The sequence below is a fragment of the Artibeus jamaicensis genome, unplaced genomic scaffold (assembly GCF_021234435.1).
Source record: "Artibeus jamaicensis isolate MK-2021 breed Jamaican fruit bat unplaced genomic scaffold, CSHL_Jam_final scaffold_36, whole genome shotgun sequence".
Taxonomy (NCBI): domain Eukaryota; kingdom Metazoa; phylum Chordata; class Mammalia; order Chiroptera; family Phyllostomidae; genus Artibeus; species Artibeus jamaicensis.
In genome coordinates this window covers 288,107-301,751 of record NW_026522041.1, presented here as the reverse complement: position 1 = coordinate 301,751, position 13,645 = coordinate 288,107, and the positions used below count along the sequence as shown (strand labels likewise).

At 51.9% G+C, this 13,645-nt stretch overlaps 1 protein-coding gene across 3 annotated transcripts; it reads right to left on the bottom strand.

The window, feature by feature from the left end:
* Positions 1-4,646: 4,646 nt before the first annotated feature.
* ZNF574 (zinc finger protein 574) lies at positions 4,647-10,050 on the bottom strand. 3 transcript variants are annotated; one of them, XM_037160045.2, is made up of 2 exons: positions 9,795-10,050; positions 4,647-7,609 (listed from the first exon to the last, which is right to left on the bottom strand). In XM_037160045.2, exon 2 carries the CDS (start codon positions 7,587-7,589, stop codon positions 4,902-4,904), a length of 2,688 nt encoding a protein of 895 aa, XP_037015940.2. In that variant the 5' UTR covers positions 7,590-7,609; positions 9,795-10,050; the 3' UTR covers positions 4,647-4,901. The 3 variants fall into 3 exon arrangements, with proteins under 3 accessions (XP_037015940.2, XP_053513140.1, XP_053513139.1); XM_053657165.1 differs by having other exon boundaries at positions 9,910-10,050; XM_053657164.1 differs by having other exon boundaries at positions 9,914-10,050.
* Positions 10,051-13,645: the final 3,595 nt, after the last annotated feature.

Below are 13,645 nucleotides of genomic sequence, written 5' to 3'. Positions count from 1 at the left end.
AGTAACTAAAACACCTGTCTCTGTTCTCTTCTGAGAGGGAGGGGCTGGGTTGTAAGTAGGGGTGGGTGGAGATGGGGAATCCAGGCCCCTGTATGAGTTGGGGCTAAGATCAGGAGGAAGGAGAAGGATATGAGTTTCCCACACTTCTCCCTGGGCAGGGCCAAGAGAAAGGGGTCTCTGAGCCCCACGCCCAAGCCAAGGAGGGGGGTGACCTCCTGTGACCTGACTAGATTTCCTCACCCACCCAGATTCCAGGCTGCCTCTCTCCCTTTCAGCCCAGGGCAGGGGGAACTGAGTGAGAGAGTGAGACAGACTGAGCGAGACTGAGACACGCGGGCCCCCACTGGTCTCTGAGTGGAAAAGGCAAGTGCGAGAGATAAAGGCCTCCAAGACAAAAAAGAAACAAACCAAAGATTTAACCATTAAAAAAAAAAAAACCCACAGACAACTCCGCTACCTTTTTATACGTTGGAAAAAAAAAGCGAAAAAAATTTAAAAATAAAAATTTAAAAAAATACACAAAACAAGCCGCAGTTCCTTCGTGCGGTTTGAACTTTGACCTCAGCAGTCTCCAAAGCAAGATGACGATGACAAAGGCGAAACGAAAAATAAAAAAGGAAAAAATAATGTATATTTTTAAGTATTTGTCCTTGAGATGTTAGCTCCTTGTTAAACACAGAAAGGAGAGAAAAATCCAGACGGAAGTGTTGCTGGGACGGAGACAAATATTTACTATGTCTGTGACCCCCTCCCCTCTGCCTCCCCCTTCCTCTCCCCTCCCCTTTCCTCATCCCTGCTGCCTCTCCCCCAGCCTGTCCTCCATGCCCAGGGGCTCAGTATTTATTTATTTATATAATTGCAGGGTGACTGGGGGCCTCTCTCAACAACTTGTAGAGAAGGCCTTTGGATCATGTGGGGAAGGGGGAAGGAGTCTTTGGGGAAAAGCAGGGGCCTGATCTTCGATCAACTCCTCTCTGCTGGATCCTTACTGGCTTCTTATCCCACTGCTGCCACCATTACCTCCCAAATCCAAGGCTGCACTAGGGCAAGGTGACCCCTCCACCCACCATGTAAAGATCTGATTGGTTCAGCCCTTGCTGGGTGGGTGCTTCTCACCTACTCGTTTGATTGACCAGGTTGGAAGGGGGATGGGAGGTGGCAAGTAGTGGGCACAGGAGACCAAGAAGTGGCATCCGGAAATTGATGAGGCCCTGGAGACCTGCCTTTCCTCCATTCTCACGAAGTCAGCCCCCCTTTTCAGTTCTGTCTGACCCCTGTGTTGGTAGCCCCTCCCTTCCCATCCTGTGCCCCCTTCCTGTCTCTTCTCGTGGTAGCGGGTTAGCGTTTCAGTGTTCCTAACTCCGATCTGCTTGTTCATTGTACAATGTGCTTCTTTTAAGGCCCCATTTTTGTAACTTGAGTGTGTCATTCATCTGAACAACATTAAAAAATTAAAAACTGTACAGAGAGAAATAATGCCTGCTCTCCCTTGGTCTCCTCTCTGTTCTGGAAAGGGTGGTGGGGAAAAGTCAGGGTATGGGGGGTGGTTCTGTATGTGCTGGGGTGGGGAGGGCTTTACTTCTGGTTCAGTAAACATGCACTCAGAAGTAAGGCTTGAACAGGTTTTTTTTTTTTAGCCAATCAGGAAACCAAACCTCCGAACTTAGAATGAATTCAAATTCCCGAATTCAAAACTCAGTTCTGCCACTTTCTAGATGGTACCTGTGATAAGTGAGCTTCAGTGCCCTCATTTGTAATAGAGACAATACTTACCCTGGGGTTATAAAAATTAAAAGATGTAAATGCTTAGGACAGATCTCCAGCACAATGAGAACCACACACACACACACACACACACACAGAGCCAGGAAACCAGTTATTTCCCCACTTCCATCCCCAGAGAACTAACAAAACCCTTTAAAAACTGAGTTGACTTTGAAGTCGTTTGATGAAACAAGGTACACATCCTTCTTTTTCAGACCGATGTTCACTCAGATTTTTGTGCCCATACTAAGTCATTTAAAAGGAACAACAGCTTCACAGGAAAAGCTATGGCTGATCACCAACACCTCACCACTGAAAACCAGAAATATGATCACAAACTGGGTTTTCTCACTGCCATCAGGTCTCTTTGTTCCTGCTCCACTCTCTGATGTCTGGCACTCAGGTGCTGAGATTCTGCAAATTCAATAGTGAGGGATGGGGGAAGAGAAGTGAAGAGTGGGAGAGTTTTGATCATTTAAAAAGATAAAAAGTATTAGCACTGTGTCATTTTGGCAAGACTCAAAGACAAGTCAGTAGGGATGGGGGGATGTGGTGTCGGAATGTGTGCTCAGAATACCCTGAGGAAAGTCATTTGGTCCAGCTCCTGCTCTCAGGGTTTAGTCAGAAACCATAGACCCAAAAGCTCTTTTGTCACTCAAGCCATTCTGTGACAAGGACAGATGCCACACCGACAGCACTCTGGAGCTGAACTAGGCATCCACCTGTAGCCCCGTAATGTGCCTAACCACTGCACATGCCCTCTCCTGGACAGTCATACTTGGGCAGCAGAGGACCACTGTTCTGTCCCCTCAACAGTTCTGGTCATGCTATTTTCATATCCAAATATAAATTGGCAATGCAAGGGATCTTAGAGGGGTCTGCCAAGTAACCTGTACCAGAACTAGTGTGTTGAAAACATAGATCCAAGGTCTCACCCACTCATGTTTGCTGGATCCAAATCTTGGGGGCGGGGGGGACTGCCTAACACATGTTCAAGTTCAAGAACCTTTGCCTGTGGAACTCAAACCCCAGCATCCAACGAGGGTTTAATTAGTGCTATCTCTTTTGATAGTGGTTAAACTGAGGACCGTTCGAAGTTTCAGCAGGGTGATGGTGAATGAGTCTTGTCCATAAACTTGTTTATACACAAATTTTCCTCAGGGTAGGAGCTCAGAATTTCCTTTAGAGGCTCAAAAAAATGAACCACAGTAGAGGAAGGGTAGTCACCACTGTCACAAGACCTTTTTAGTCTGCTGGAAGGATGTTTATCTTAGGGTCAACCAGCACCTGAGGTTTTGTTCCCCATCCCCATCCCTATTCTTGATTCAGCCTGATTTTTGGCTGGTTTTACAAGCATAAATTCTCCAATGGTCCTAAGTACTGATTTGATACAACTATGAGAATATTATAGATCTTCGTGAGAGGAGACAGTTTGAGAACAAAACTTCACCCGGAGACTAAGCGGGGGTGGGTGTGGTGTGGGGTGTGTGTGTGTGTGTGATCTTGCATGCTGGGCTAATCTTGCTCCAGTCCTTTCTGCAGGGTGAGGTTACTGAGATGGTGCCTGGGATCCACTCACTCTGTTCGAAAACTACTTAACAGGTAACTGCTCTTCATTAGGAGACGTCAGGATGTCAAGTGAGTGCTTTTTTCTTTTTTAAAGTAACTAAAATAAGCATAATGTAGCAAAATCTGTATTGGTGGTGTTGGGAGACCTGGTTTCTAGCCTGGTCCCATCACTTGTGTGTCCACAGTAAAGCTCTTTCCTCTTACCCAAACCACAAGATAATCCCGTCTGTCTTAGACTAGAGGCTCTGGTACCCTAGAGTCTCTAGAGGGACACACAGGCCCCATGGGCAGCAGAGGCTGAGTGGAGAGCCCTTGAGCCTCCCTTTCTCCTTATTTCAATAGAGCTTCCCTTCCACCTCTCATTTACTAGTGTTCAAAATAAGAAATCTAACAAAAAGGCTGGGGTAACCATGGGGGGAGCTTTTTTTCCTTGGGGTGTGCCTCTCACAAACGAGTCTAATAGCAACTAAACATTCCTGCCAGTCACACACACTATCTCCTTTCCCCACCATCTTCCAAGTATGTAGAAGGCAGTAAAGTATAGAGGAAAGCATATGGACAATTAAGCCAAATGAAATTAGGCTTAAATTCAGCTCTGCCCTCTCTGGGTTACATGACCTTGGGCAAGTCACTCCACAGTTTTTGACTTCAGATGTTTTTCCCAGCAAAATGTTTTCTTCACAAGATCAGTCTGAAAATTATTCTCCCCAAATGCAGGGAAGTACTTGAGACCAATTATACAGTCAAACATCAGTCAGCCACACCAACCACCCCTCTCCCAACAAACATCTGTTAGCTGAGCCAGAGACCAACTCCAGGTCGGTATCAAGGCATCTCCCCACCAGCTAATCCTTAGAATCTTTAACTCCACAACTGGGTCTGGTCACAAGAGCCAACCTCCTCTATTCCTGCTCGGAGATCATGCCTTTTCCAGACCTGCAATATGCCCAGAGGAATCCATACTGAGAAAGCAGATGGCCTGGGGGAAGACTCTTATCACACCAGGAAGTGGGGGGAAGCAGTAGTGAGAACCCGATATGCCCAAATGTTCCCACCAGTAGAAACAGCTAGACTTTTCTATGAAACTGTGGGGACCTCTAGTGGCAAGAGAGCCATGCTGCTTTCATGTAGAATCAGAATGAAGTCCCTGTTCCCCAGTTTTAACCTTGGAATTCAGGTCCTCTTCAATTCAGCATTTATTTACTGAGCTCCTACTAGTTGCCAGGCCCTGTGTAAGACATTCAGGATGCAGCCATAAAAAGTCCCTGGGCTCCCAAATTCCACCCCACACAGCCAGGCTAGCCAAAAGCACATTAATGTCCAACTTAGTCTTTATTGAGTATTTCACCTTGGGGCCACCAGTGCTAACACATGGAAGGAGAGGGGCACCTTTATGCATATCAAGGACCCCAGAACACCCCTCAGAAGAGAATAAATCCAATTATAGAGCTTATACAGTGGCTGGAAGAAGTGGAGAGAGGCACTATATGTACAGAAATTTAAGGGGATTTTGGAGGAGGTTCTTCAGCAACAGGGCATGGTGCTGCTAAACAGAGGAATGGGCAGGGTCAGCCACTGATCTGGACCCCCTCCCCCTCAGCCAGAGGGTAGATCTCAATGGCCTCCACCAGGGGCAGCGCCTCCACTGCAGTTTCCATCACCGCCAGGCCAACAGCAGCCTCTGCCTCTGCCAACTGCTGTCGCACAGCTGCCTGATGCTGCTGCTGGTGGGTCTTTCGGTGTTTCCAGAGATTGGAGAAGGAGCGGTAGCTCTTGCCACAGTCAGGGCAGGAGTAGGGCCGTTCACCTGTGTGAATGCGGCGATGTTCTGCCAGACGCATAGAGATGGCAAAGGCCTTGCCACACACTTCACAGGCAAAAGGCCGCTCACCTGTGTGCAGGCGCCGGTGGTCTTTCAGGTGAGTGCTCTGACGGAAGGCCTTGCCACAGTCTGGACAGGGGTATGGCCGCTCGCCTGTGTGGATGCGTCGGTGCACCTGCAGTGATGTCTCTGTGCTAAACAACTTCTTGCACTCGCTGCACTCCAGGCCCCGGCGTCGGGTAGGGGCTGCAGGGGTTGCAGCAGCAGAGCCTGCAAGGGTTGTCGCAGGGGCAACTGGTGTACGAGTGGCCCGCGGGGCCCGGGGGGCCGGGGGCTCCTTTGCCAGGACCTCTCCAGGCCCAGCAGCCGCATGGGCTGCCTCATGTGCCTGCAGCCGAGCAGCTGAACCCACTTTTTTGCCACAGGTGCCACACTCAAAGCGCCGTGGGCCCTGGGCGGCAGCAGCTGCACAGCGGTGCTCTCGGAGCCGAAGTGAGGAAGGGAAAGCAGCCCCACAAGATGTGCAGCGGTGGGGCTGGCGCCCAGCATGGGCCACTAGCTGGTGCACTTCCAGAAGCCGGCGCAGCAAGAAGGAGCGGGGGCACTCGCGACACTTGTAGGGGTACTCGCCAGTGTGGTGGTAGCGGTGCATGAGCAGGCGGTAAGGGCGATGAAAACGCACTCCACACTCCTGGCAGCGATAGGGAAAGTGCTGGGCATGCACCAGGCGGTGCTGCCTCAGTGTGGAGCTTTGGGTAAAAGCCTTCCCACAGTCCCCACACCGGTAGGGCCGCTCTCCTGTGTGCGTCAGCCGGTGACGGGCCAGGTTGGCAGGCGAGTTGAAGGGCTTGGAGCAGTCTGGGCAGGGGAAAGGCCGTTCGCCCGTGTGTGTGCGCAGGTGGTTTCGCACATGAGACTTCTTCTTAAACATCTTGCCACAAATGCCACACTTATGGCGCCGTTCTAGACGGTGCACAAAACGCTGGTGCCGGGTGAGCTGTAATGCTTTGCCAAATTCACGACTGCACAAGAGGCAGCGGTAGGTGCCAGGGGCAGCAGGCTCTGCTGGGCTCTCTTCAGACACAGGGGGCTCTGGAGCCTCTGTCTCTCCAGTCTCTGCTGGAGCTGGCTCAGCAACACCAATGACAGGCTCCTCTGGTGGGACTGGGGTTGTAGGTAGAGGGACTCCTCCCACCCCATGGGTACGCCGGTGATAAAGGAACTTGGTGAGGTTGACAAAGTTCTTTCCACATGGACACGAATGCAGAGGATTTGGGGTGTGGGCTCGCCGGTGGGCCAGGAGGAGGGCCTCTGTGCCAAAGGCTAGGCCACAGTCCACACACAAGAAGTGAGACTCGCTGCTGTGGTCTCCAAGGTGCTGGTCCAGACTGGAAGGGCTGGGGAAAACACGGCTGCACAGAGGGCACTTAAAGACACCCTCCCGGTGACTACGCAGGTGCTGCTGCAGCTGATGAGGTGAGAGAAAGAGCTGATCACAGGCTGAGCAAAAGAGCTCTTGGGTGGCTGCCCCACCTGGCTCTCCACTGTTGTTCCTCCGGGCCTTGCGCCCCCGGCGATCGCGCCCAATGGCTTCACCATTACGCAGCTCATAACTGTGGTCAGATGGCAGGGGATCAGGCTGAGTCACAGGCACCTCTGCTGGTGACGGGGTCAGGGTCTCCTGCTGCAAGGCAGGCTCCTCAGACTCTGGGGCAGCAGCAGGGAAGTGGGTGGCCTGGTGCTCCAGAAAGTCGGCTGGCAGCTGGAAGAGCTGGGAACACTCAGAGCACTTGTAGAGAAGCAGCTCCACCTCAGTCACCACTTCAGTTGTGGTGGCAGCGGCAGAAGGGACAGCTGCCCCTTCCCCACCCTCTTCTGCTTTGCGGTATGAGTGCTCCACGGCCACACGGGCCTGACCCATGGGGGACCCTAAGACAACTGGGGACCCCAGGACAACTGGAGCCAGAGATTTGGTGGGAGTGGCCCGGAGGTGCGTCTGCCGGTGGCTCAGCCAGAGCTCCTGGCTGGAGAAGAGAGCCTTGCAATCAACACACTCGTAGTGGATGGTACTGGAGCTCAGGGCAGGTACCTTGGGTGGTGGCTCAGCTGGCACTGACTCTTGGGGGGCCATCATTTTCAGGTGTAGTTCCTGGTGTTCCAGGAGCTGGCTGGGTGACATCAGCAGCTGCCCGCACTCCAGGCACTGGTACTGGCTCTCCTGCACTACAGTCTGATAGAGGCCTGCGCCAGAAGCTGCCTCCGTGGCCACTGTGACTCCAGGGTCAGCCACGCCCACAAGCTCAAAGTGCTGCTGGGGCACGTGGGAGTTCTGGTGCAAGAGCACCTCCTCCAGGGATCCATAGAGCTGGTTGCACTCAGAGCAGACAAAGCGATGCTCAATGTACAGGACTGTCTCCTCTGACTCCTCAGTCATGGTGGCAGCAAGGTCCTGGGCTGGGAAAGAGATGTGGGTACAAATCACAACTTAGCCACTACTTCCTCAGTCCTTCCCAGGATTCTTTCCTTTTATCATCCTCCAACCTAAATCTATATCCACCTCTAACTTCTTGCTTCCATTTTCCACTCCTATTCTCCTTCCTAACAATGTTTCCTCTCCCAAACACACAAAGAGCACCAAGCACAAAATCTTCCCAGCAGTCCCTTCCTGGTGATTCTACCCAAATCTTACCTCTGAATCAAATGGAATCAAACTCCACCCACCAGATCTTTGAAACCTATCCAATCCCTCATTCCCGTGCCTCACCTGACTGTTAACCCAAGGCCTTGCCTATCACACAAGAACCTGTGTCCTTTCCACTCAGATCTCCTTTCACGGATTCCTCTCCCTACCAACTCATTACCCCATTCCAACTCCCAGGGGAGTCCAAAGAGGTGCCAATCACCTGCTTCTTCCAACCTTGCTCTTTCTCTGCTTGTCCCCCAACCCAGACCACTCAAACTGCCCAATGTCCACCCCTTTCAGCACCCTCACATTGTGCAACAACTCTCCTTTAGACACAACCCTTGCTACCCACACTAACTCTTTCCCTCTGGCACCCAGGATCTTTACATCAAACTACTCCTTCCTCCAATCAACCTTTCTCACATTGGCCTAACCAATCTCCATTCCCAGACTTTCCTACTTAACCACTTCTCCATGACACCCCAATCCTCCTTTTTAAATAAAGGCTCTCTCCCTCAACCCTAATCCCTTATCCAGAATACCCAGACCCATCTTCATAAAACCTAACCTTTTCCTGATCTCGACCCTTCCCCACCACCCTAACTTGTTTCTCCGGAGTACCCAGACACCTATTACATTGATCACCTTTTCTTTGCACTGAGGCCTCATCTACAATTTTAATTCCCCTCTGGGATACCCAGATTCCCTCATCTGTCGATTTAAACACCTTGTCTTCATTTACAACCACCCTAACCCATTTCTGGGATACTCACACCCTCTTCATATCAACCCGAGCCCCACTTCTTTACAAAAAGACCTACTCTAACCCATTCTGGGATACCACCCAGACCCCCTTCACATTATTAACCTAACCTTTTCTTCTTTGAAAAACAAAAAAAAAAACCCTCCCACCCTAATCCATTCCAGGGATGCTCAGACCCCCTCTTTGTATCATTTTAATTCCCTTTCTTTGCAAAAAGATCCTGAACACACACTAACTTAATTCGGGGATATCCAGACTACCCTTTGTAATAGTTAGAACCCCTTTCGCACACAGACCCTCCCACTGCCCAAGTTCTCTTTAGGAATATCCAGACCCTTTCTTCTTATGTAGAATCTCCCCACCCCCACCCTAACCCAGATAGGGCACAGCCAGTTCTCTCTTCCTCACATCTGGACCCTCTCACCAACCAAACTATGACATACTCTGGGAATACCAGACCCCCAACTTCTTATTAATCTAACAGTTCACTCCCATTCCATGATACCCAGACACCCTCTGCTGTCCCCTGCACACGTTTTTCACCACCCCAACTCCCCCCCCCCAAGAAGACCCAATTTCAACCCTTCATCTTGCCCTAATTCGCTGTACTTTACAAAAGGACTACCTCCAACTAACCTACTCTAGGGACACCTGGACACCCTTTTCACACAACCTTTCTTGGCACAGAGACCCCTCTCAACCCATTCCAGGGGTACCCAACCCCCATTCACTTTGGTTTAACCCCTCTCCCCATTCTTCACACCTAGACCTCTCCCTCAGCTCTAAACCTGCTCTCTGGGGATGTCCATTCCCTGTTATTTTTCATATCAAGATCCTTCTCACGGATTTAATTCTCTCTAAGTATAACTTGATCTTCTCTTTACATTAACTTGATTACCTCTTTCCTCACGCCCTAAACCTCCCAGGGCACCCAAGCGGCCTCCAACCGTCTACCCCCTTTCAGTCCTGGATTGTCCCACGGCCAAACCCTGCGCTCCAAATACCCCTGAAGCCCCCTACCCCTCCTAGGGACAGCGCTAACGCCTCCTTTCCCACCCTGGCCTTAGCCCGAGCGCCGACCGTCCCCACTCAGCCCCGTTACTCGATTATAGACCCTTCCCCATCCACTGCCCCGGCCCCCCCGCCCGGCTGCCCGCGCGCCCCGCCGGCGGTTGGTGTCGCTCCGCACTCACCGCCAGCGCGCGTCCCCCTTCAGCCCTCAGTGCGCAGGCGGGGTGGCGAGAGCAGGCCGCGGGGGAGGGTGAGCGGCTAGACCGGCCTTCTGCGCGCGCGCCCGCCAGCACTCACCCACCTCCGTAGTCTCGCACGCCCCGGGCCTAGGCCCGGGCAGCCGCTCCCCTCGCGCGGCCACCCTAGCGCTGCACCCTCTCTAGCTCCCGCCGTCGCCTCTCGCCTGCTCCGCAGCCTCGCTTTCGCCCCCAATCGCCCTCAACAACGCCCCTCCCACCTTCCTCCCCGGCGCGAGGACGTCCAAACGCGCCCAATCATCGCCTGTCTGGCGCCAGCCGTTTGGCTAATCCACGCTTACGTCTCCGAGCCTTGGGCCAATAGTGTGGAGCGTCTGGATCTCCTTCAGCGTCCAACCAATCTACTAGCGACATTTTCTCTTCGGCTGGCCTGCGAGTTGGTAGTGCCCGCCCCCTAAAGTCCCCCGGAGGATGCGCCTCCTTCACCACCTTGTCAGCTCCGCTTGACGGCTGGGGGGGGGGCAGCGTGATGACGTCAGGGAGCGGTGTGAGGCTGCGGGCGCCATCTTGGGGATGTGTATTCGCTTGGGGGTCGAGGGGGAAGTTCGGGTGATTGAGGCACACGACACCGAGAGGCCGAGGGCGGGAGACTTGAGGCGCAGGAACCTGTGAGGAGCGATGGGTGAGAGGGAAGAGCCAGTCAGCGTGAAGAGGAGAGGAAACTGCAGCACCAATCACAGGGGGTGAAGAAAAGGGGAACTTCAATTTCCAGATTCACTTGTTAGGAAGGGAGGAGTAAAAGGCAGCATGAAGCAAGAGGAGAAAAACTGAGGGACCTTTGAGGGAGGGGGGAGGAGAAATGGCAGAGGAAAAGCAAGGAGAGAGGGGATCTGAGGGAACGAGGAAAACCTGAAGGAGAAAATGGGAGATGGAGTAAAAGGAAAAGCAGAGATAGGTAGTTTCATTTGAAGAAACAGGGAGTGTGTGTTCCGGGGTAGGCGGAGGTTAGTTAGGCAACTTAAAGGAACATGGGTGAGAACATGAAGGAAGAGACCCTATGGTGGATGGACTCGATTCTGCTTCCTTCTGTTTGACCCTCTGCAGCCTTGGGAAAATACAGTCAACTTGTGTCCAAGCGTCTTGTCTGTGTCTGCTTCTACTCACTGTCCCTTTCTGGCCTTCAGGGCCCCTGGGAGTGCATTGTCCCAGCTAGGGCTGCTGTAAATGTTTCTAGAGCTACTCTTGAAACTCAAGGACAGGAGCTTCTAGAGATTGACTTGGGTCTGTCTGCCCTCACCTCCATTCCTCAGATGAGTAACTGAGTTTCAGAGGAATTGGTCCTTTACCTTCCTTAGGCCAGAAACACAGAGTAAGACCTAGGTGTGACTTTTCATAACTTTGCTATGTTATTCAATTTGTTTCTACCTCGGGGTCCTGATTTTCCACTAGATTAAACTCTAATACCAGGCCCCTGTAATTAAAACCAGGTTACTTGGAGCCCTGGCTAGGTAGTTCAGTTGGTTAGAGCTTTGTCTCTATAGCCAAGATTGCAGGTTTGATCCCCGGTCGGGGCACATACAAGAATCACTCAATGATAAGTGGGACATAAATAAGTGGAACAACAAATCGATGTTTCTCTAAAATTAATAAAAGTAATAAAACAAGCTGCTCTTGTTGTATAGGAATCTTGGCCCTGCTACTTTCTAACTGTTGCTTTGGGCAAGTTGACTCCCTTGTACCTCAGTTTCCGTATCCGAGGATCATGGCTCCTGTGCTGTATGTTGTGAGGCATAGGATAAAAGCTCTGTAAGAGTTGTTCTTATTCAGACCTCAAGTGATAACAGCAAGCATATTCTGAGTGTATTAAATGTTCAATATTGTGTTCAGTGTTTTCTAGGTGTTACTTAGTTCAATCCTCTCAACAAGCATAGAAGAGAGGAACTACTATTCTCATTTACAAAAAAACCTGGAGGCCCAGAGAAGTTAGTAATTTGTCCATAATTAGGAAGAGACAGAGGCAGGATTCCAACCCAGGAGTTGACTGCAAAGTTTACATGCATGATCCCTAGGTTCTACTGCCTGTCAGGGGGCACCCAGTAGCATGTCAGGTGGATAAATGTAAGGAGAGGAAAGAAGTTGGTGAGAATCAGTGAGCTCCAAAGCTGGTAATCTGGGTTTTCCCTCAGTGAAATCACCGGGGGCAGGAGTCTGAGAACCTAGAAGCTAGGCTCAGGCTTTGACAGGTTCTGTGTCCTTGGGCAGGTTCTCAGTCCTGCTGAAGCCTCCTCTCCCCATTTGAAAATGCCAGCCAGCTTGGACCTCCCAATTTATCTGGGTTGGCTGGTCCCTTCTCTTCAGATGATACAGGAGTCAGCTGAGGCCTGGATCAGTTTTCCCTGAGGTGGCGGGTGGTACAGTGTTAGGACTGATGGGATAGGCTCCATTTAGGGAGGACAGCATTCTGTGCTGGAGTCCCTGTACAGGCAAAGGCCTAGAGGCAGGTGTGAGTCTGGGCTTTCAGGCCTACTGAAGCTGAGAATGAGTATTGAGGGGCCATAGATGTTGCTCAGGTCGAGTGAAGAGGTGTGTGCACAGTTGGCAGTCTTTCAGGATCAAATGTATGTCAGGGATGCCCCACATGCCAGCTGCAGGGGACTTCCCATGGCCAGGGCAGTGTGAGTTGCCACATGGCACATGTGTGCTCGAGGCATGCAGTCATGTGTGCTGGAATGCTGCATGTGAGTGTGTCAGTGTCTCCTCCCCGTCACGAGCAGTTGCGGGTGGTGGTGAGTCATGGACTCAGCCTTCAACGCCAACTGTCATGTTCCTTCCCCCCAAACTTCACCCCCCCACCCAGCCGTGCGCCACCCACCCCCACTCCAAGATCTGTGTTGCTGCTTCTCTCTTCCATCCCCCTGCCATGCTCAGCTCCCTCCTGAGGGGGGCAAAGTCTTCCACTAGGGTTGCCTCTGTCCTCCAGCTCCCTGCCCTTTCCCACGACCTCTCTAGGTGACTACAGAACTTAGGGCCTCTACTCCCACCCATTCATCTCCCTGGGTCCAAGGATTTCTCTATGGAGGATTCCCATATTTAACACCCATCCCGTCACCTCTGTGGGTGCTGTTTCTATTTCTGGGGGCTTTTCTCTGAGCTCCATGGGCTGACTGCTCCTGCCTCAGTGGGCCTCTTATGTCTATATCCTTGTCTTTGTGCATTCCCTTGTGTTTTCAGGTCTCCCCCCATTTCTGTGACCTTCTCTCACTCTCCTTGGCCCTCCCCCATCTCTGTGATGTGCTTTCTTGTTCCCATTTATGCGGGCCTTCCCTCATCACCATGAACCACTCCCCATCCCTGAAGAGGGAGTGGTTCTCTTCCCATAGACCTTTCTCCATCTTCACAGGGGCTCTCTGGGTCCAAGGTCCTTTTGTTGTCACCATGTCTTGCTTTCTTGTCTCCAAGGGCCTTTCTTTCTCTTTCCTGGGCCTTTCCCTGTCCTTGTGGGGTTTGTGGACCTTGGTCCAACTCTGAGGGTCTTGATGGCTGTCTTTCTGTCTCTGCACGTTTCTTTATCCCTATAAACCCCCAGCAGCATGGCCTTCTCTTCAGGTCTCCCAGCTGCTCATCTTCTCTGCTCCTGTGCCCAAGGGCTGCCTGGGCAGGGCGGCGGCATGCTGTGGTGGAGGGGGTGGTCTGGGGGTGGGCCCTTCGCCCAATGCAGGGCCTTCTCCTCATCAGCATTCTTCTCGAGGCCCCCCCAGCCCTGACCAATACGACCAATACGGGCTCCCCCTCCTCTGACTCCCCTCCCTCCTCTCTTTCTGCCTGCCTCCCTCCCT

Coding starts and splice junctions, on each gene's coding strand:
- ZNF574 (XM_037160045.2), bottom strand. CDS start 7,589: ATGACTGAGGAGTCAGAGGAGACAGTCCTGTACATTGAGCATCGCTTT.